Source organism: Helicoverpa zea, chromosome 13 (assembly GCF_022581195.2).
Source record: "Helicoverpa zea isolate HzStark_Cry1AcR chromosome 13, ilHelZeax1.1, whole genome shotgun sequence".
In the NCBI taxonomy this organism is placed as follows: domain Eukaryota; kingdom Metazoa; phylum Arthropoda; class Insecta; order Lepidoptera; family Noctuidae; genus Helicoverpa; species Helicoverpa zea.
In genome coordinates, this window is record NC_061464.1 from 8,646,630 (window position 1) to 8,667,267 (window position 20,638).

The 20,638-nt window shown below is 37.1% G+C and overlaps 2 protein-coding genes across 13 annotated transcripts in view; one reads left to right on the plus strand and one right to left on the minus strand.

Moving 5' to 3' along the window:
- Positions 1–243: 243 nt before the first annotated feature.
- Positions 244–18,745, minus strand: LOC124635743 (the record flags this gene model as incomplete). The annotated part of the gene is made up of 15 exons (XM_047171695.1): positions 244–985; positions 1,454–1,583; positions 1,892–1,994; positions 2,999–3,193; positions 3,574–3,809; positions 4,142–4,262; positions 4,785–4,882; positions 5,735–5,817; positions 6,085–6,193; positions 6,433–6,577; positions 6,896–7,046; positions 7,136–7,667; positions 7,901–8,082; positions 8,648–8,838; positions 18,655–18,745. Coding segments are annotated over 15 exons (2,514 nt in total), but the record flags the coding sequence as incomplete, so codon positions are not given.
- Positions 18,746–19,823: 1,078 nt separating this feature from the next.
- Positions 19,824–20,638, plus strand: part of LOC124635917 (homeodomain-interacting protein kinase 2) — a 107,400-nt gene continuing 106,585 nt past the window's right edge. For 9 of the 12 annotated variants that reach the window (XM_047171873.1, XM_047171883.1, XM_047171877.1 and 6 more), the window contains exon 1: positions 19,824–20,300. The gene's annotated coding sequence lies outside the window, so the exon portion shown is untranslated. The remainder of the gene's footprint in view (positions 20,301–20,638) is intronic. The other 3 variants (XM_047171876.1, XM_047171881.1, XM_047171875.1) reach the window with 1 other exon arrangement.

Below are 20,638 nucleotides of genomic sequence, written 5' to 3' on the forward strand. Positions count from 1 at the left end.
GCTAGGAAGGTGAGATGGTGCAAGAGTATCGACACAGGTCGCGTCCCATACTAAAGACCTACCCATCTTCCACGGGAACAACGACATACCGTCTGGTCTCTTGCCATCGTCGCGTGCCAGACCATTGGGTTCTAATATGGCTGGAACGCCGACGGCAACAAGAGCGCGACGGATTATGTCATAGCCGTAAAATTAAATTATAGATAATTGAATATGAATTGAAATTAAAAAAAAAAAAAAAAAAACTACAAAATTGCCATCAAACATTATTCATACATATTTATGTTTCTTTACCTTACTTATGAAAGTGAAATTAGCTATGTCTAAATTTCGTTTTAGAGTCAAAAAGAAACAACACTCTAATATATGGAAGAGTTCTACCTTGAGAAATACATAAAATAGACATTATTTGCAACTGTAACCATGATAAAATAAGATTAATATTTAAACAATCAAAATCAATTTTCGTAAAAACCATTACAACAATAAAAATGTAAATAAAAATCTTTGAGATTCGTGATTAATATCTATGTTCATTATAAGTAAATTATTAACAGACTTAAAATACCTACCATTATCAATAATACTTTCATTGAACTTCAATCTTATCGTATATCCGTTTAAATACACAGCGATTATTCATGAAAATAACAAACCTGCCAACAAAATCATTGAAAAAAATTCACTCATAAAAAACGTCTTGTAGGTTCAAAATCTATACAACTGAATAAACATGTAAACATTTGACTTATAATTACGAATGTCCTTAACCCTTAAAAAACTCTTAACAATTATTTTTCCTAACTGACGTTCCTTACATTCAAGAACATGATTTTGGCTAAGTATTAGGTTTGCTGGCAGTTTCCTTGATGCGTTGTATTTCTGTCTTAATGGCTGATATAAGTGGTATTGCAGGGTCCTCGGGCGGTAATCTGCCTTCAGTAGTTATTAAGGCCGGGTTGACCGTAGGCCGCGCACCTAGGGACTACCAACGTTTAAATTATCATCGAGTTGGCGTCCCATTGCTGTGTAAGGAATTTGGTGTTGATTCAGGGGTATCTTTTTGCCTGTGGAAACTTGTTTTGTTTAGTAACACCCCAACACCAAACCTAAAGTGATATCCTAGATATCTAATTGTTATAGAAATAGTTATTTAATCATAGAGGGTGAAAACGACATTGTCGGCTTCAGTGTGTCCCCGGATTAATATGAAACACCTTCAGTTACTTACTTGAAGGGGTAAGCGTAAGTTTAGAAATACAATTAACGGGACTGAGAAGGTGGGTATAATCCATGTATTGAGATGAATGTAGTACCTAATAAATAGAAGACCCAGTAGGTAGAGCTAGGTATTTCTTGAACAAAGTTTTGGTATTGGTCTAAAGCTGGTATTTGAAAGACCAAGACAGTGTTTCTTACTACCCTATATAAAAATGTATTCTCTGTTTGTTACCTGAGGCGGCGTGTGTCCCCAGGCCCTGGCAGGCGGAGGCACTCTCCTCTCGGCCGCAGTCCTTGTGAACGACGTGCGAGGCCGACCTCCTTCCTGCTGTACTGGGCTTGAAGTGCTGGGGCCAGCTCTGCTGCGAACATTTACGTTACTATATAATAATACTAGCTTTATATGTTATTCTTAAACTTCATCAAATGCCTTCAGTTTTTGCGAAGAAACTTAGGATCACTTTTGTGTTCTCCTAGAGTACCTACACTGTGCAAATGGGCAAATCAATTTTAATAAGACTGAAAGTACAGACAAACAGTGTGCGAAGATTTCTAAAATGACCGCGAAATTGCAATCTTTGTAGATGAACACATAAACGGACTCGTAATTTTGCATATATGGACTATTATCATTTAATTAAAAATGCAGTTTAAAGAGAGAAAGTATTACCCGGGCCCCGCAGATCTTCCCCTCAACGTGTCCATGGCAGTGTACGGCGAGCCGGGAAGACGTACGTTGTCGTTACGCGCCTGCGTCACTTGCTCAGTTGAATCTGAACAAACGAGTATAAGGATTCCGTATATTCTCTTAAGTTTCCTCAGAAAGTAATAAAGGAGTTAGATATAGCAGGGCTTTGTGAAGGTTTTTATGAAGCACCTCAAAATTCTTTCAGTATCATGTCATAAAAAATCCAATGCTGAATACGAGGAATTAATTCCTGATGCGAGAAACATTGTTTTTTTTACAGTACACCACGTTTGACACGCATTGCTTAGGAACTACCCCTTAAAATTCTTGGATATACGGGATTTATTTACATTCAATATTGCATAAACCGACTTCCAAAAACACTAAAAAGCAAAAAAAAAACTCATTTTAGGTGCATCGGCCTAGAAGTCGGTGTCTAATGGATGTTACTAAGTTAATTTTGCCAGTGTGTTTAGTGTTTTTGGAAGTCGGTTTAATTTTTTTGTAAAAAAGTTTTTTATTTACAGCTTTTCAGTGATACGAATAGTTGTCACTATCCATATAAGTGGAAAGTTCTCCTCAATACAAAGAATATAAGCCCAAATACGAGGTACTTTACGTATTCAGTTGTCGATTTCCCTCGACCTTCTCTGGTCTCCATCATCAGGTCAGCTCCAAACCTTCACTGTTGCAAAGGTCTCATTAATACAAATAATATAATCCCAAACACGAGGTAGTTTACATATTCAGTTGTCTCCATCATCAGGACAGCTCCAAACCTTCACTGTTGAATAGTGCTTTCAGGCATACACCTGAGTGTTAAGTTTTTACCCTATGTATGTTTTGCCTTCAACTTTCGAAGGTTGCCCTCGATTTCTCAGGGTTTCCATCATCAGATCCTGACCTGATGACTGTGGGACCAACTGGCAGCTATTCTGCGTCGAACAAAAAAAGAATCACGTAAATCGGTCTATAAACCTCAGAAAAAAAATCATACCGGCCGAATTGAGAACCTCCTCCTTTTTGGGAAGTCGGTTAAAAAGGAACTCCAATTCTCCCCAAAAAACCGAAGTCTTTTCTGACTCCTACCTGGTTTCTTATCCTTATCCCTAGAATCCTTCTCCTCAACAGTGTAAGTGTCGTGTGAGTTGGGACTAGAACCCACGCTGCCGAAGAGTGTGAACGCATCGTCCATCAGCTCGTTGAAGCGTTGCCGCATGCGAGAGGGACCAGGGTCCTTGCGTGCTGAGGCTGTTGACTGCGCTGGACTTGAAGGTTTTGAAGCTGAAAGTAACGAACAGTAAGTAGGACTTATATTGGATGCTGAAGTTGCAAAATTCGGTTGATCTCATACAAAAATTAAAGAAAGGAAACGTTATTTCTAATCAGTGTTAAGTACAGCAATGGTAGACCTAGACAAAAGTTACTGCTTCCATTGTATGATTTTTTTTTAAGGAAGCTATGACCGACAAGAGTAGCTTGCGAACGAATTATAGTCCAAATTGAGCAACTCTAAAAACTCAATGTGGAAACAAGTTATCTAATGAACTTAATATGGAAATAATTTCAACTTATCTCACAAGTCAGTCACACACCAAACGTTTTACATGAACCCTGAACCCATTAACAGTTTTAACTGCTAGACAATCAAAAGGCCTTCTTACCATCCTTAATCCTCTGGCAGTGTAGGTCCCAGACCAAAGGCCCAATAACTCCAGGGTCCTTATCAATGCTGCCGAGCCGTACTAGTTGCGAGGCCATCTGTCTCCGAGGGACCACATCCTTGCTTTTCACAGGCTCTGGCTTGGTCTTCTTAGGAGACGAAGGTGGGGAGTCCAGATCGAGGTGCCGGACTGATACTGGTTCTAATATACGGGATAGAGGCTCTACTACGTTGCCTCTGGAAATTTTGGAAAAATATTTTTTATGGTACATTAGATTGCCTTGAGAAATAGTTGGGGAGATTATTTTATATTTTAAAGTAGGTATGTAGGTATGACCTCCTCCGGGTGTAAGCTACCTCCCCAAAATTTTACTTTTATTTTCAAATAATAAATTCTCTCAAATCTCATCAGCAGTTCTTGCGATTTATAAATAGTGTAAGTACCTACCTAATATGTATTTCTTTAATAGATTTATTTTCAAACAGAATTATCTATTAAATTTTAACTGACTTCCCAAAAAGGAGGAGGTTTTCAATTGGGATGTTTTTTTCTTTAGTTTTCAACATACCTGGGGAAAGCGTTGACTGAAGGCATGGAGAGATACGAGGTAGGTGTTGGTGGTGCTGAAGGTTGGCCACTGTCTGAGCTGTCCAGTCCAGCGGCTTCTAGTAAGCTGTCTGTTGTACCCACTGGGGAAATATATACATAGGTATTTATGTCACTGACTCAGTGTAAAAATATTACTCACCTATATCTGGAAAATTACAATTGATCAAATGATATACCCAGTGCCGGATTTATTTTAATGATGTACAAACCTTACTAACAAAAATTTGCCATTTGTAGTAAATTCGGCCAAGGGGACCGTTTTTTTAGGGCTGAACTATAATTAAAGTACTTATAAAAAACCATGATCAAACCATTGGACGTGTTTTTTGACATTTATCTTTTCTGAAATCTGCCGCACCTAGGCCGCGGCCTATGCGGCCTATTCATACATCCAGGAATGTAATACCTATTTTGGGATGACGAGAGCAACCTCACATTGGGAAAAATATAGCCAGTAGCGTAAATTCTTCATCATACGCAATTATTATTTAAGTGATGTGAATAAATGTCTATCATATCATGTGGTTAAAAAAATAAATTATTATTATTTCTTTAAAGAACTTACTTTAAGGTGCGGTAAAAACTACAGAACTACAACTGACCTCTTTTCTTCTGCGGCATTCGGAGAGCATGTGGTTTCTTCTGCCTGCGACGGAATGCTGTAGCCACCTCCGATACCCCAGATGATGTTGTTGATGAACTAGAAAAACATGCATTTTTATACAATCATGCAAAATTGCTTACTGTTTCGTCTCAGAGACTTGTATTCTTAACGGACTACCCAAAAAGGAGGTGGCTCTCAATACCGATGTTAGTATTTTAACTCAATTGTGACATTGGCTTTTTTATAGTCCCACTGCTGGGCATAGGCCTCCTTCGACATAGTGGCATTGGGCATTGGGTAATGTTCATTATCGAATCTTTAGTAACTACCTACCCTTTTTTTCCATCTGTTAGTATTGGTATCTACACATTTATTTTCCTCAATTCTAGAACAGATAGATACCCTTCACAAATTCAGTTTCTTACTTAGCAAGGAATGTCGTACACAGCCTAGACTCCTGAATATTTCATTTCTAATTCCAGCCCAAGCGCCGAATAACGGAGTTGCTTCAGTGTAGGAACATTACTTGTCGGCTCAGGCTAGTAAATTACTTTTTCTTTTGGTCTTAATTTAATCTTGACTTTTTGTTCCTAGGGATAGTTTAACATCGCAATATTAGCGTTTGTGTAAAATTAAGGAGGTACCTTCTGAGACAATTTTTCATATTAAATCTTAAAAATATGTCTTGTATTCATCATACATGGTTCCGATAATGTAAGCATTTACAAACTTTCTCTTTGCAACAAGAAAATGGAAGTCTGCAATTTTATCAATCCGAATATTCCCATCCGTATCCCAGGTTTTACTCTATTTTTTTTTTTTAAATACTTTATGCACATTGTACAACGGCGCGCTTGACGCCTTATGAGTTCTCTACCAGTCTACCTTAGGGTGGTTACCCTATTTACTTGGTTATTTTTTTTAAGGATTTCTCAAGGATTATATTACCTGCTTGCAGCACTGGCAGCTCTATAAATCGGCAGGAGTGTGCTACTCGGTCTTGTTCTACTCGGAGATACAACACTGATTAGCTGTGAGAAAAAATAAAAAAAGGTAAAAATACAGTTTAAAAAAAATCCGTTATATTGGTGACTTCTCAAGGGCGAGATTGAATAGCAGATACAAGTAATTTACCTTAAGGGACACCCTATTTAGAGTACCTACTTAATTTTCAAGGGACCCGACCCCAACATAGTTAGGAAAAAAGGCTCGAGAGATGACTTTATTTTCAAGGTTAGACAGCTTATAGGTTTTGGCCAAAAGTGCATGCTATTAAGTTATTGTTTAAAAGGACTTACTTTGCCATCTTTTTCTTCGTGCACTTGTTTTAGCTGATTCCTCTCAGCTTCCCTCATGAGTTCGTTTCTGTATGCTCTCATCGATGCGGCAGACTTCATTGCTTTTTTTCTGAAACACAAATACGTATTTAGTCTTTTGGTAATCGACATAAGTGAGAAGAAATAATGATAGGTACATGGCTTTACTATAATTCACGAAATGATATTATTTCTAATGCCTCATCATTAGAAAACATTCAAAATTCTGTTGGGTTCAATTATGAAGGTCTGTTTGAATGACAAGTCAAAATTTTCTAAAAACAAATATTCCAATGGTCTCAACATCCCTTCAAACAAATACTTAGTCACCTGTGAGCAAAACACAGCAGTGCCAACAATACAAGCAACAACAGGATTGCTATAGTAGCACCCACTGCTAACGCCCACAGTTCAGTCCCGTGTACTCCGCCCCCCGCCTCGCCTTCCAAACCCTCCGCTGTTTTCAGGTACGCTGCTAAAGAGAATTGGTTTATACTTGATGATTTATTATAATGTTGTACTAATATGCATGCAATAATGAGAAATTAGATAGCGTTGTGGAATGTGTTAAATTGTTCCATTTGTTAATCTTCTCAAAATTAAAGAGTATATAGGGAGAAAAATTTAAAGTTATAAAAAGTTAAACGAACTTGGATTCAATACATCAACATAAAACTAAACCTAGTCTAGTTAATGAATCTCGCTTCTTGACTTTTCTCAGTACAGGTTATTTATCATCACGTACGGGTAAAAATATCCAAAATAACAAGAAAAACACTAAAAGAACACTCACGCTCAGCTTTAGTAGTAACAACAGCTCCCAATTCTCTGGCAACCTCAGCGTCTCTGACAAGCCTCATATCCCTGGCAGCCACCGCAGCTGGCACTGCCCTTCCACCAACTAGCACCACGTAGACTATCTGAATACTACCTGTATCTGAAGACTAGAAAACCACCCATTAACTCTTTGGATTCGGGCAAAACGTTTGATCAAGTAGACATCGCCTTCCGAATTTTATGTAGATGATCTTACCTCAGTTATGTTCTGAATATGAACTTGCACTGGTGGTTGCTGCTCAGGACTCAATATTTCCCGCTTAAACAACGTCGTTTCATTGCCATCAGATTCTGATTCCAAAGGTATATCAATAGAATCCTCTCTAAACTCTTCAAACGGTTCCCTATCAGTTACTTCCCTTTTATGAATAATCACGGTTGGTGTAGCTAGTATCCATGATTCTACTTCGTTCAGTTTTGTTGCTTTTATTTCTGCATTCAATGAAATAGTGTTAGAGTCTATAGAAAACATTTCTACGTTTGCGGGATAGACGAAATCACTAGAAGAATCTAGAACATTGCTACTTGAGTTTTCCTTTTTAGCTACTGACGCCGCAGAAACCATAGAACTATCTACATCAAGGTATTTGAAAGGTGTGTTGGTATTCTGTGGGCCTACAGGACTAACATTATTGTCTTTATTAACTACGAAGGAATGAACATCGTGTTTCTTTCGAGCAGGAGGCGCGTCGAGAGACTTGATAATACCCAGATGTCGCTCTTGTTGTCTGAAATGAATAGGAATGAAATACACTTAAACTATTTTCATTGAGTGATTGGTGTTCGATTCGAATCAAAGAGCCAAACAAGCTAGCTGTAGGAAACTGAGTGAATGCAAACATATGAAACTAAAACTAATAATGTTCAATTAAGTTTCATGAGAATGAATATAATGATGATATGGTAGCAAGGAAAGCTTGAAAATGAACTAATTAATAATTTTAAGGGGAACGTGTGTTACCTCAAGAAGGCTTTCTGGTACAACCTAGCGAGTCTCAATTGCAGGCTATCTGGAGTGGATCCCTGAATGACAGTGAGGAGCCAGTACCTTCGGTCATCGGGGATCTCGGGCTCCAGGCTACCTGGCACACCAGCGTCGCCACAATTGAGCATGCACTCCCCCGTAGCCTTATCTGTCACCGCCTGTGACGAATTTACAAGCTTCATCAAATACGACACACACGATGAAATTTTGAAATTCTTTTTAAAAATTGCATGACCACAAGACTTTGCAAAGGTACACCAAAACTACAGTGGTTTGATTTAATGAAATTAATGACTCAATTATGATTATTTTCCCCCTGAACTTAGGGGAAGTTGGGGGAGTAAAAGTGGCGCCTCAAAAGTGGTAAAATTTTTATTTTCATTTTTACGTTTACCGATATTTTAGTAAATAAGTACCTAAATGAGAGTTTCTTTCGGATCCAACGAACTACTTATAAATTATTCAGACCACTCTAGTAGACTGATTTAATCGACTTTGCAATTGTCAATTTCACAACATACGAATCATCATTGGCCGGCCTGGCCTTTTCCCAACTATATGTGGATCGGCTTCCCGCCTCACTAGATGCAGTTGAATTCCAGTGTCTTGCATGGAGCGACTACCTATTTGACCTCCTCGACCCAGTTGCCTGGTCAATTTAATACCTTCTCGTAGAACTGATTGTCAGCTTTTCACACAAAATAACAAAAAAGTAATACTTACTTGAGGCGGATAAGAGTCCAGATACACGGTAGCGAGTACAGTCGTGGTTCGTACAACAGGGGTTGAGGGCTGAACTGGTGCCGGCAGGGGTGGATCTGGAGGTGGGGGGGGTCCATCTCCTGACCCTGTCCAGAAGAAGTCTTCCAGCCGAGGAGTGCGCTGATGCTGGTCTTGGGATACCAGCATGTATACTGGAAAAGAAAGAGTGTTCATAAGGAAATACATAGGGGAGTAATTGGAGTGTACATAAGGAAATACATAGGAAAGTTTAAAGGGTGCTCATAAGGAAATACATAGAGGAGTTCATACTGTGTACTGTGTACATAAGGACAGTTCATAGAGTGTACATAAGGAAATACATAGGGGATTAAATAGAGTATACATAAGGAAATACATAGGAGAGTAAATAGAGTGTACTTAAGGAAATACATAGGGGAGTTCATAGAGTGTACATAAGGAAATATATAGGGGAGTAAATAGAGTGTACATAAGGAAATACACATGGGAGAACATAGAGTGTACATAAGGAAATGCATAGAGCAGTTCATAGAGTGTACATAAGGAAATACATAGGGGAGTTCATAGTGTACATAAGGAAATACATAGGGGAGTACATAGAGTGAACATAAGGAAATACATAGGGTAGTTCATAGCGTACATAAGGAAATACATAGAGCAGTTCATAGAGTGTACATAAGGAAATACATAGGGGAGTAAATAGAGCAGTGGTTCTTAACCGGTGGTCCGCGGACCACTGGTGGTCCCTGGAGGCATTCCAAGTGGTCCGCGAAGCTTTGCTTCGCGACGTTGCCATACGTTATCCAACTTTATTTTTATCAACTTATCTATGCGAGCGGGGGTTTTCGCATGGACGTATATCGGGTGTGTCGTACCTAGTCCCCCCATTCATGAAAATGTATGTTTGGGCAACATTTTGAGTCTTAAAAAATAATTAAAATTTCGCGCTCGCTTCGCTCGCGTATTCAGAAAATATATGCCCTTATTTTTGCATTTGTCAACAAACAAAAAGTTAAGTACGTTTGGGCTAAATTTTACGTAATATTTGGTTTAAGTCCGATAAAAATTTCGCGCTCGCTTCGCTCGCGCATTTGGAAACTACATAGGCATGTGTTTTTCTTTCTTTGCATTTGCTTACCTACAACTGCCGACATACGTTTAGCTCGAACCAAAAGTTCAGAAATTAGTAAAGAGAATGCAGTCACAAAAATCTCACTAAATTAAAATCTGTAACTTTTAGATTTTTCCTAAATAATAAAGAAATGAGTGCTAAAATAATTATAAACGTTATAAAGTATGCTTGTATTCTTTATCAAAGAACTCTCAATTTAGGTAAACCGATGGGGTGGTCCCCGGCAAGACAAACTTTAGTTAAAGTGGTCCCTCATGTCAAAAAGGTTAAGAACCACTGAAATAGAGTGTACATAAGAAAATACATAGGTGAGTTCATAGAGTGTACATAAGGAAATACATAGGGGAGTAAATAGAGTGTACATAAGGAAATACATAGAGCAGTTCATAGAGTGTACATAAGGAAATACATAGGGCAGTTCATAGAGTGTACATAAGGAAATACATAGGGGAGTTCATAGATTGTACATAAGGAAATACATAGGGGAGTTCATAGAGTGTACATAAGGAAATACATAGAGTGGACGTAAGGAAATACATAGGGTAGTTCATAGAGTGTAGGTATATAAGGAAATACACAGGGGAGTACATAGAGAGCACATAAGAACATAGGGCAGTTCATAAAGTGCACATAAGGAAATACATAGGGGAGTTCATAGTGTACATAAGGAAATACATAGGGGAGTTCATAGTGTACATAAGGAAATACATAGGGGAGTTCATAGTGTACATAATTAAATACATAGAGCAGTACATAGAGTGTACATAATTAAATACATAGAGCAGTACATAGAGTGTACATAAGGAAATACATAGGGGAGTACATAGAGTGGACATAAGGAAATACATAGCGGAGTTCATAGATTGTACATAAGGAAATACATAGGGGAGTTCATAGAGTGTACATAAGGAAATACATAGAGTGGACGTAAGGAAATACATAGGGTAGTTCATAGAGTGTAGGTATATAAGGAAATACACAGGGGAGTACATAGAGAGCACATAAGAACATAGGGCAGTTCATAAAGTGCACATAAGGAAATACATAGGGGAGTTCATAGTGTACATAAGGAAATACATAGGGGAGTTCATAGTGTACATAAGGAAATACATAGGGGAGTTCATAGTGTACATAATTAAATACATAGAGCAGTACATAGAGTGTACATAATTAAATACATAGAGCAGTACATAGAGTGTACATAAGGAAATACATAGGGGAGTACATAGAGTGGACATAAGGAAATACATAGCGGAGTACATAGAGTGTACATAAGGGAATACATAGAGTAATTCATAGCGTACATAAGGAAATACATAGAGCAGTTCATAGAGTGCACATAAGGAAATACATAGGGGAGTTCATAGTGTACTTAAGGAAATACATAGAGCAGTTCATAGAGTGTACATAAGGAAATACATAGGGGAGTACACAGAGTGTACATAAGGAAATACATAGGGGAGTACATAGAGAGCACATAAGGAAATATATAGTGGAGTACATAGAGTGTACCTAAGGAAATACATAGAGCAGTTCATAGAGTGTACATAAGGAAATACATAGGGGAGTTCATAGTGTACATAATGAAATAAATATAGTGTACATAAGGAAATACATAGGGGAGTTCATAGTGTACATAAGGAAATACATAGAGCAGTTCATAGAGTGTACATAAGGAAATACATAGGGGAGTTCATAGTGTACATAAGGAAATATATAGGGGAGTATATAGAGTGTACATAAGGAAATACATAGGGGAGTAAATAGAGTGTACATAAGGAAATACATAGGGGAGTTCATAGTGTACGTAATGAAATAAATATAGTGTACATAAGGAAATACATAGGAGAGTAAATATAAGGAAATACATAGAGCAGTTCATAGAGTGTACATAAGGAAATACATAGGGGAGTAAATAGAGTGTACATAAGGAAATACATAGGGGAATAAATAGAGTGTATATAAAAAAATACATAGGGGAGTTCATAGAGTGTACATAAGGAAATACATAGGGCAGTTCATAGAGTGTACATAAGAAAATACATAGGGGAGTTCATAGTGGACATAAGGAAATACATAGGGCAGTTCATAGAGTGTCCATAAGGAAATACAAAGGGGATTACATAGAGTGTACATAAGAAAATACATAGGGGAGTTCATAGTGTACATAAGGAAATACATAGAGCAGTTCATAGAGTGTACCTACATAAGGAAATACATAGTGGAGTACATAGAGTGCACATAAGGAAATACGTAGGGGAGTTCATAGTGTACATAAGGAAATACATAGGGGAGTTCATACTGTACATAAAGAAATACATAGAGCAGTTCATAGAGTGTACATAAGGAAATACATAGTGGAGTATATAGAGTGCACATAAGGAAATACATAGTGGAGTACATAGAGAGCACATAAGAAAATACATAGGGGAGTTCATAGAGTTTACATAAGGAAATACACAGGGGAGTACATAGAGAGCACATAAGAACATAGGTCAGTTCATAGAGTGTACATAAGGAAATACATAGGGGAGTACATAGAGTGAACATAAGGAAATACATAGGGCAGTTCATAGAGTGTAGGTATATAAGGAAATACACAGGGGAGTACATAGAGAGCACATAAGAACATAGGGCAGTTCATAGAGTGCACATAAGGAAATACATAGGGGAGTTCATAGTGTACATAAGGAAATACATAGGGGAGTACACAGAGTGTACATAAGGAAATACATAGGGGAGTACATAGAGAGCACATAAGGAAATATATAGTGGAGTACATAGAGTGTACCTAAGGAAATACATAGAGCAGTTCATAGAGTGTACATAAGGAAATACATAGGGGAGTTCATAGTGTACATAATGAAATAAATATAGTGTACATAAGGAAATACATAGGGGAGTTCATAGTGTACATAATTAAATACATAGAGCAGTACATAGAGTGTACATAATTAAATACATAGAGCAGTACATAGAGTGTACATAAGGAAATACATAGGGGAGTACATAGAGTGGACATAAGGAAATACATAGCGGAGTACATAGAGTGTACATAAGGGAATACATAGAGTAATTCATAGCGTACATAAGGAAATACATAGAGCAGTTCATAGAGTGCACATAAGGAAATACATAGGGGAGTTCATAGTGTACTTAAGGAAATACATAGAGCAGTTCATAGAGTGTACATAAGGAAATACATAGGGGAGTACACAGAGTGTACATAAGGAAATACATAGGGGAGTACATAGAGAGCACATAAGGAAATATATAGTGGAGTACATAGAGTGTACCTAAGGAAATACATAGAGCAGTTCATAGAGTGTACATAAGGAAATACATAGGGGAGTTCATAGTGTACATAATGAAATAAATATAGTGTACATAAGGAAATACATAGAGCAGTTCATAGAGTGTACATAAGGAAATACATAAGGGAGTTCATAGTGTACATAAGGAAATACATAGAGCAGTTCATAGAGTGTACATAAGGAAATACATAGGGCAGTTCATAGAGTGTAGGTATATAAGGAAATACACAGGGGAGTACATAGAGAGCACATAAGAACATAGGGCAGTTCATAGAGTGCACATAAGGAAATACATAGGGGAGTTCATAGTGTACATAATGAAATAAATATAGTGTACATAAGGAAATACATAGGGGAGTTCATAGTGTACATAAGGAAATACATAGAGCAGTTCATAGAGTGTACATAAGGAAATACATAGGGGAGTTCATAGTGTACATAAGGAAATATATAGGGGAGTATATAGAGTGTACATAAGGAAATACATAGGGGAGTAAATAGAGTGTACATAAGGAAATACATAGGGGAGTTCATAGTGTACATAATGAAATAAATATAGTGTACATAAGGAAATACATAGGGGAGTTCATAGTGTACATAAGGAAATACATAGAGCAGTTCATAGAGTGTACATAAGGAAATACATAGGGGAGTTCATAGTGTACATAAGGAAATATATAGGGGAGTACATAGAGTGTACATAGGGTAGTTCATAGCGTACATAAATAAGGAAATACATGGAGCAGTTCATAGAGTGTACATAAAGAAATACATAGGGGAGTATATAGAGTGTACATAAGGAAATACATAGGGGAGTAAATAGAGTGTACATAAGGAAATACATAGGGGACTTCATAGAGTGCACATAAGGAAATACATAGGGGAGTTCATAGTGTACATAAGGAAATACATAGAGCAGTTCATAGAGTGCACATAAGGAAATACATAGGGGAGTTCATAGTGTACATAAGGAAATACATAGGGGAGTACATAGAGTGTACATAAGGAAATACATAGGGGAGTTCATAATTTCATAATTTTTTTCTTCTATGTAATCGAGATGAGGTAGGTATGTTTACATCTAAAGTCTAAAGGGCATATGTACTACAGTCAGCTTTAACCGGCTAGAACTAGGTGTTGCCTCACTTCGGGGTTTTGCCCTAATAAATCGACTGCATGAAATAATTAACTCGCAGATTAGGTACAAAATTTGGGCCCGTAAAGAAAATTTTGCATGACCGAAATGCACACAAAGATCCTGCTATAGATAAATTGGCCACGCATAATAATTTTAATTGACGTTTATTTATTACAGTCAAAGCGAAATAAATAAGGTATTGTATCCGCAAGCCCAAACGGTAGCGTATTTAATGAATGAGGATGATGCCATCGCTGTTAAAGTAGAGAACGTTGCCATAATATTCAAGAGAAGAGACTGCCGTATTTTATAATTTACCCGATACTTACGGTGAAAATTATACCAATTGTCGAAAATAGCGAGTTACGGTTTTCGTGATTACAAGGTCAAAATCTATATCAAACAACGACGTTAGGTTTCGGATTTAAAATATCTGGATTCCGTCGTTACTGCGAATTTCAGTCAATTTTGTCATCTGCAAATTTTCTGACTGTAAGTTCTTTGACTAACTAAAAAAGTATGTACATAAATGTGCATGTAACGCAAGACACCAATGAAAAACCTAATTTTACCAACCGAGAATGTCATTGCAAAGGAATTTTAATAGCAGAAAATATTTGCATAACAATGAAGAGAGAGCATAAAATACTTAATGACGTAAAAAACTATGCACGAAGCATGCAAGTTGCATCTCATGCAATATATCAAGAATTCGCTGTAAACAGCCAAAAAGTCGAAGTTAGCTATCGTAAACAAGTCGACAAACATGTCTGAGTTTTGTAACATCGCGTGATCTCCCAAATAAATGAGGTTTACAGTTTATCGGCCCTCCCTGTAAGTTTCAGTTGCTGGGACTTTTTTGTGTGGTACAAGTTTTGAGATACCGGCGAGCGGTTAGCGTCAGGACCGCCGTCACAATTCTCCGATCCTCTCGAAATACATATAGAGAGTTGCTACCTAATTGCTACCAGCTACCATTAGTTGCTACCAATTGCTACCCTCGTGGTTTTGAAGATATTCAGCATCCAAAGGTGACAGCCATTCTGATATCAGGATGGCTGTCACTTTTCCCAGTGTGAAGAAACGGCGCAAAAGTATTGAGTTTTTTTTTCACCCAGAGTTGCTACCTAATTGCTACCCTCCAGAATTAAATTTTAGGCCACAAAGATTTCCTGGATAAAAAGATATTTAAAAAATGAGTTTTTACGCCCTGCCAAATTAAATTAGCAAGCTGTCAGTTAATACAAAGAGTACTTTTAACGTAGGCGCTATCTATTATAATCCGACAGCTGATATAAATGCGGCCGAAAAGTGAACTAAAGCAAGCCGCCATCTTTGAACATCATTTTTGATTAGGTGTATTTATAAATGTTACCTGTTGAATGAAATTTCCCGAAATGCATGAAAAAAGTATTTATTATAATTACCTCAGCCTTCGAATGTTAACACGAAATAATTCAAAATGTATTAAATCATGTCAGGGTATGATATACACTCTTTTGCAAAAAAAGCGGGCACCTATGCGAAATCTTAGTTTTAAGGACTTTATGTGTGTTTTCAAAGGGTTTTAATGATTGTAGTATGTTTCTAGCATCAAAAAGGTTAGCCAAGCATGCGTGAGAGTGTATTCTAAATTTGAATATTTTAAAATTGCAAAAAAATTGGTAAACCTTGTTTTGGACTAATCGCTGGCAGAATGTTCGTCGGTGTTTTGAAGATTTTTTAGTCCTTAAAACTAAGATTTCGCATAGGTGCCCGCTTTTTTGCAAAAGAGTCTATTTTAAGTCAATGACTGAAATAAAAATATTTTTTTAATAAAATCAATATTATTTTACTGTGACCGAATCAGTTCATGTTTTACGTAGAGTTGGGTATGATTTTTACACGACTGGCCTTACTGGATGTTTTCGTGTTAACAATCGAAGGCTGAGGTCATTATAATAAATACTTTTTTCATGCATTTCGGGAAATTTCATTTAACAGGTAACATTAATAAATACACCTAATCAAAAATGATGTTCAAAGATGGCGGCTTGCTTTAGTTCACTTTTCGGCCGCATTTATATCAGCTGTCGGATTATAATAGATAGCGCCTACGTTAAAAGTACTCTTTGTATTAACTGACAGCTTGCTAATTTAATTTGGCAGGGCGTAAAAACTCATTTTTTAAATATCTTTTTATCCAGGAAATCTTTGTGGCCTAAAATTTAATTCTGGAGGGTAGCAATTAGGTAGCAACTCTGGGTGAAAAAAAAACTCAATACTTTTGCGCCGTTTCTTCACACTGGGAAAAGTGACAGCCATCCTGATATCAGAATGGCTGTCACCTTTGGATGCTGAATATCTTCAAAACCACGAGGGTAGCAATTGGTAGCAACTAATGGTAGCTGGTAGCAATTAGGTAGCAACTCTCTATATGTATTTCGAGAGGATCGGAGAATTGTGACGGCGGTCCTTACGCTAACGGCGAGCGGTTGAGAACCAGATATTGGTCACGATACTTTGGCAATTAGGTACATAACAATTAACCTTACACTGATCAAATATGGCTTTTGTCCGTGTCCTTTTCAGCAGCGAAAGAAATGGTTTTGGAATTTGGAAATAGACAAAATTCTATTACTATATAATACTAGTAAGTTTACTAATTTCTCTCTCATCGGCCCAAACATAATTTCATTACCTTCGAAAAACACTGTGACAAAAATAAATCTGTCAATTAAAATCGCTTAAGCTTATGACATATAGCACGGTCGTCACCAGGATTAGCGCCAACCCGTACCATGCCCCGGAGTTATACGATACGGAACGCATTTCCTCAATATTATACGTACTTTCCCTTCATAGAAGCGCATGTTTGGCTAGTAATTAGTTCGTAGTTGCGTTCGATTGCGTATCGATTTAAAAACTCGTTAGGAAAGTAGGACCTATGCCTTAATTAAAGTACTGGAAGTTTATTTTACTATGCTTACTATAACTATCTGTATATCTTCTTAATTCACTTATAAACGCTGGAACTTTTGTTCCCAGAAAAGCAATATTTTGCAAGCAATATCTTGAATCCTACCCTACTTTACCTATGTGAGTTAATACCTACTTGATCTAAGTAGATATGGGTATGTAGCAAAATTGCAAAACTTGATTTGAATGAAATATTTAGTGTAATGGCGGAAATCGCGAAAAAGGTTCAGTGCACCGAGTGGCACCGGAATTATCGGAGCGGTCACGACACGGATACTGAACAGACCTAAACTAAATTGTATTCATTATATTTGCAAGGTTTTTGAAAAAGTTTGTTATACCAACAATTACTTATTACTTTATATTTAGGTTCCACATCATGAAAGACTGGTCACAGTTTTCGATCATTTTTTCTCGTGATTCGGGGGAACTACTGATGGTGTTTTGACGAGTGATGAAGCTTAACATTGGTCATCTGAATGTCCATTCAATGACACTTTAGGTACCCACAATTCGTGTCAATTGTACCAACTAAGCATACTCGCACAATAATCAACTTAACTAACATTCGGCCATCAATTCAGTTTCATTAAAGGCCGTCTATCAGAAATACTCCATTCAGTACCCCATTGAGTCATGTAGGTCTGTGGAATTTTAGATCACGCATCCTGTCCGTAACCAGAATTCGTTTCCAACAAAAAACTAACAAAAAGGCATATAATAGCGGCGTAATGGCGGCGGTTACGCGGCGCGAGCGCACGCATCTTTTGTGTTCATGTGACAGCGGAAGCGCGGGACGCGGTCGGCTGACTATGATGTTGCCTGTGCCTTGATTGATTATTATTATAATTGTCTATGTCATTGTGTGCGCTATGGGAATGTACGTACTTGATTCGTAATTATGAGATACGTGGACATCGTAATACACAGATTGCGATGACGTTAGACAGTCATGAACCTACAAACGTTTGAAAATTTTCAGTCGACCGATAATTTGATTGGGATCCTAAAGCGCGTTTATGGAACTGAATGATAATATACCTAAAGCCTAGGCAGATAATTAGTCAATGTTATCGAAGATTCATAGTCAACGATTTATATTTCTTTAGCACGCGATCTGGATCTTATTAATTAGTTACGAAAATGAAAATATAGATGTGGTTCGCTGACCCTCGCATTAGAATAATGAAAAAAAACATATATCTTAAGATGTTAGGGAAAAAAACATCGTACCTGGAAAAGCCCTGTGTAACCGATGAGGAATATCATCATCAAAATTAGTTTTTTTTTTTATTTCGAAGACATTATTACGTATATCTTCAAAATATTAGTGTACTTAGTTAATACAGCAGAATTACATTCAAAATTTAATTAGGAAGGTATATCCCTCCGTGAGTAACTTACAGAGGGCGATTATTATCTAAATAATGATTCAAAAAATACTTACATTTGTCATCACTTTCGTAATCTTCAGCCAAGACAAAAACAACATAATTGAAGAACAAAAATTGTAAATTAATTTTGAGCATTATGTTTGAGAGATATGTTTATGATATATAGTTTAATGTACCGCATTAATTTAATCATAACAAGTGCATTTTTGAAACACAACAATCGCAGTATTCATGTCCGAAATATATTTGAATAATTTTTCTTCATTTTCGCTGAACTTATTTATTTCAAATATTGTTGGGGCAAAATAATACCACGCGTACGCCCCGATAATATTTATAATTCACCAGGACATGAACCCACTTCGAAAATCGGCCAAATACAACTGTGCTTTTAGGATTATTATCGCGTTGCTTGGCAACGAAATTGAATAACGCGCGCATGGTCATAGACAATTCTTCGGAAGGGTTCTTTCACGTGTCACCTGCTACAATATTATTACAAAGCAAAATAATTTTCCGTAAAGTTGGAAAAATAGCCATTATGATTGTTATTCAGACTTATATTTTATTGTTCATTTTTTATACGTAATTAGTTTCTTTTTATAAGAATCGACACGACGACACTAAAAAAGTTAGATGATGTCTATGGTAGACAGTGTTACCCAAAAATTAATAATCTACCATATTAGTAGCAAGACAGGTTATAGAAAATGTTTAGACGTGTGTGGTCGTCAGGGTATAGAAGAAAGATTGAATCACATACTTAAATCGTCTTCGGTATTCGGTTGGTCAATGGGTCGTCTTAGATTCGGTTTCGCAAAGTTGTTTTTTCTTTCTTTTTAATGAGAATTTTATTATTTAAGAAGAAAACTTTATTAAGCTATATTGAAATGATAGGATTTGTTCAAACATAAAAAAAATCAGGGATAAAGAAGAAATGAAATGAGCGGCTTTGAAAGAAAAGAACATGGAAGTGAACATGATTGATACCCTTATTCATGTGCATACAATAACAAAGTTCGATTTATTGCATATTTTATACTTGAATCACATTAAAAAATATATTTTAAATACTCAGATTGTGCATACATCCTTCTCAACACAAACTGCTAAAAAAGACCGAAAATGTGAACGTACAAGTAAATGTTATCTATATTATTTTGTAATGTTGGTAGGTTCGTATTTTATAACGCGGCAACTGGAAAAATTGCCGTGGCTGGCACGCAATCCGCAGCTCCATTCGTGTGAGTTCGTCGCTTTCGTCCGTCAGGGACTTTGTGCGACGTAAACGGGTGTGTGCGAAAGTATGAAGTGAAATCGTACATAAAAGTGTGTGAGATGTTAAGTGTTAGTTTTTATTGTGCGTAAAAAACAAAAATGAGTGCGAACGGATAAGCCTGTTTACTTTTCTGACCCCTAAAACATTGTACGCATCGGTACACGTAACATTTCGTATGAACGGTTTCAAAATGGCTGTGTTTTGAAGGACCCTTTGTCCGCTTTCGTGTGCTTCTTTCAGCATGATAGTGGGATCGTACTGTCAGAAAATTATCTTAGAGAGGTGAGGAAGGCTCTTGCTTCGTCATAGTGGTTCTTGTGTAGAAACGCGGAGTGGAAAATTACTGGTTCCCGCCGATGAGCGGTGTCGGTTGATTGCTTTCTATACGAGCGATATCCACGAAACGATCGCTAGCAACGTGTGAGTTTCTAATAACCTTTTTATTTTCTCGTTTGTATACTGATAAAGCTGGTGCAGGTATGCGGGCTGGTTCGAGGCACGTTTATAATTAGTGTGGTGTTGGTTTTCGTGGCGTGAAACCCGAGGTTTGTCGGTACGAGGTAAACATATGACACGACTAAAAATAAACTTGCCACATACCTATACACGTCTTATTGGATCACAGTTTCGTATCACGTGTTTGTTGACGATTTATAATAAGAAGTTATCACGGTTATCGAGTCGTAAGGGAAAGATAAATGGTCGTTTTGGATTTACGATTGCCAACAAATCATATTTACAGTGGGCAGTATTTTGTA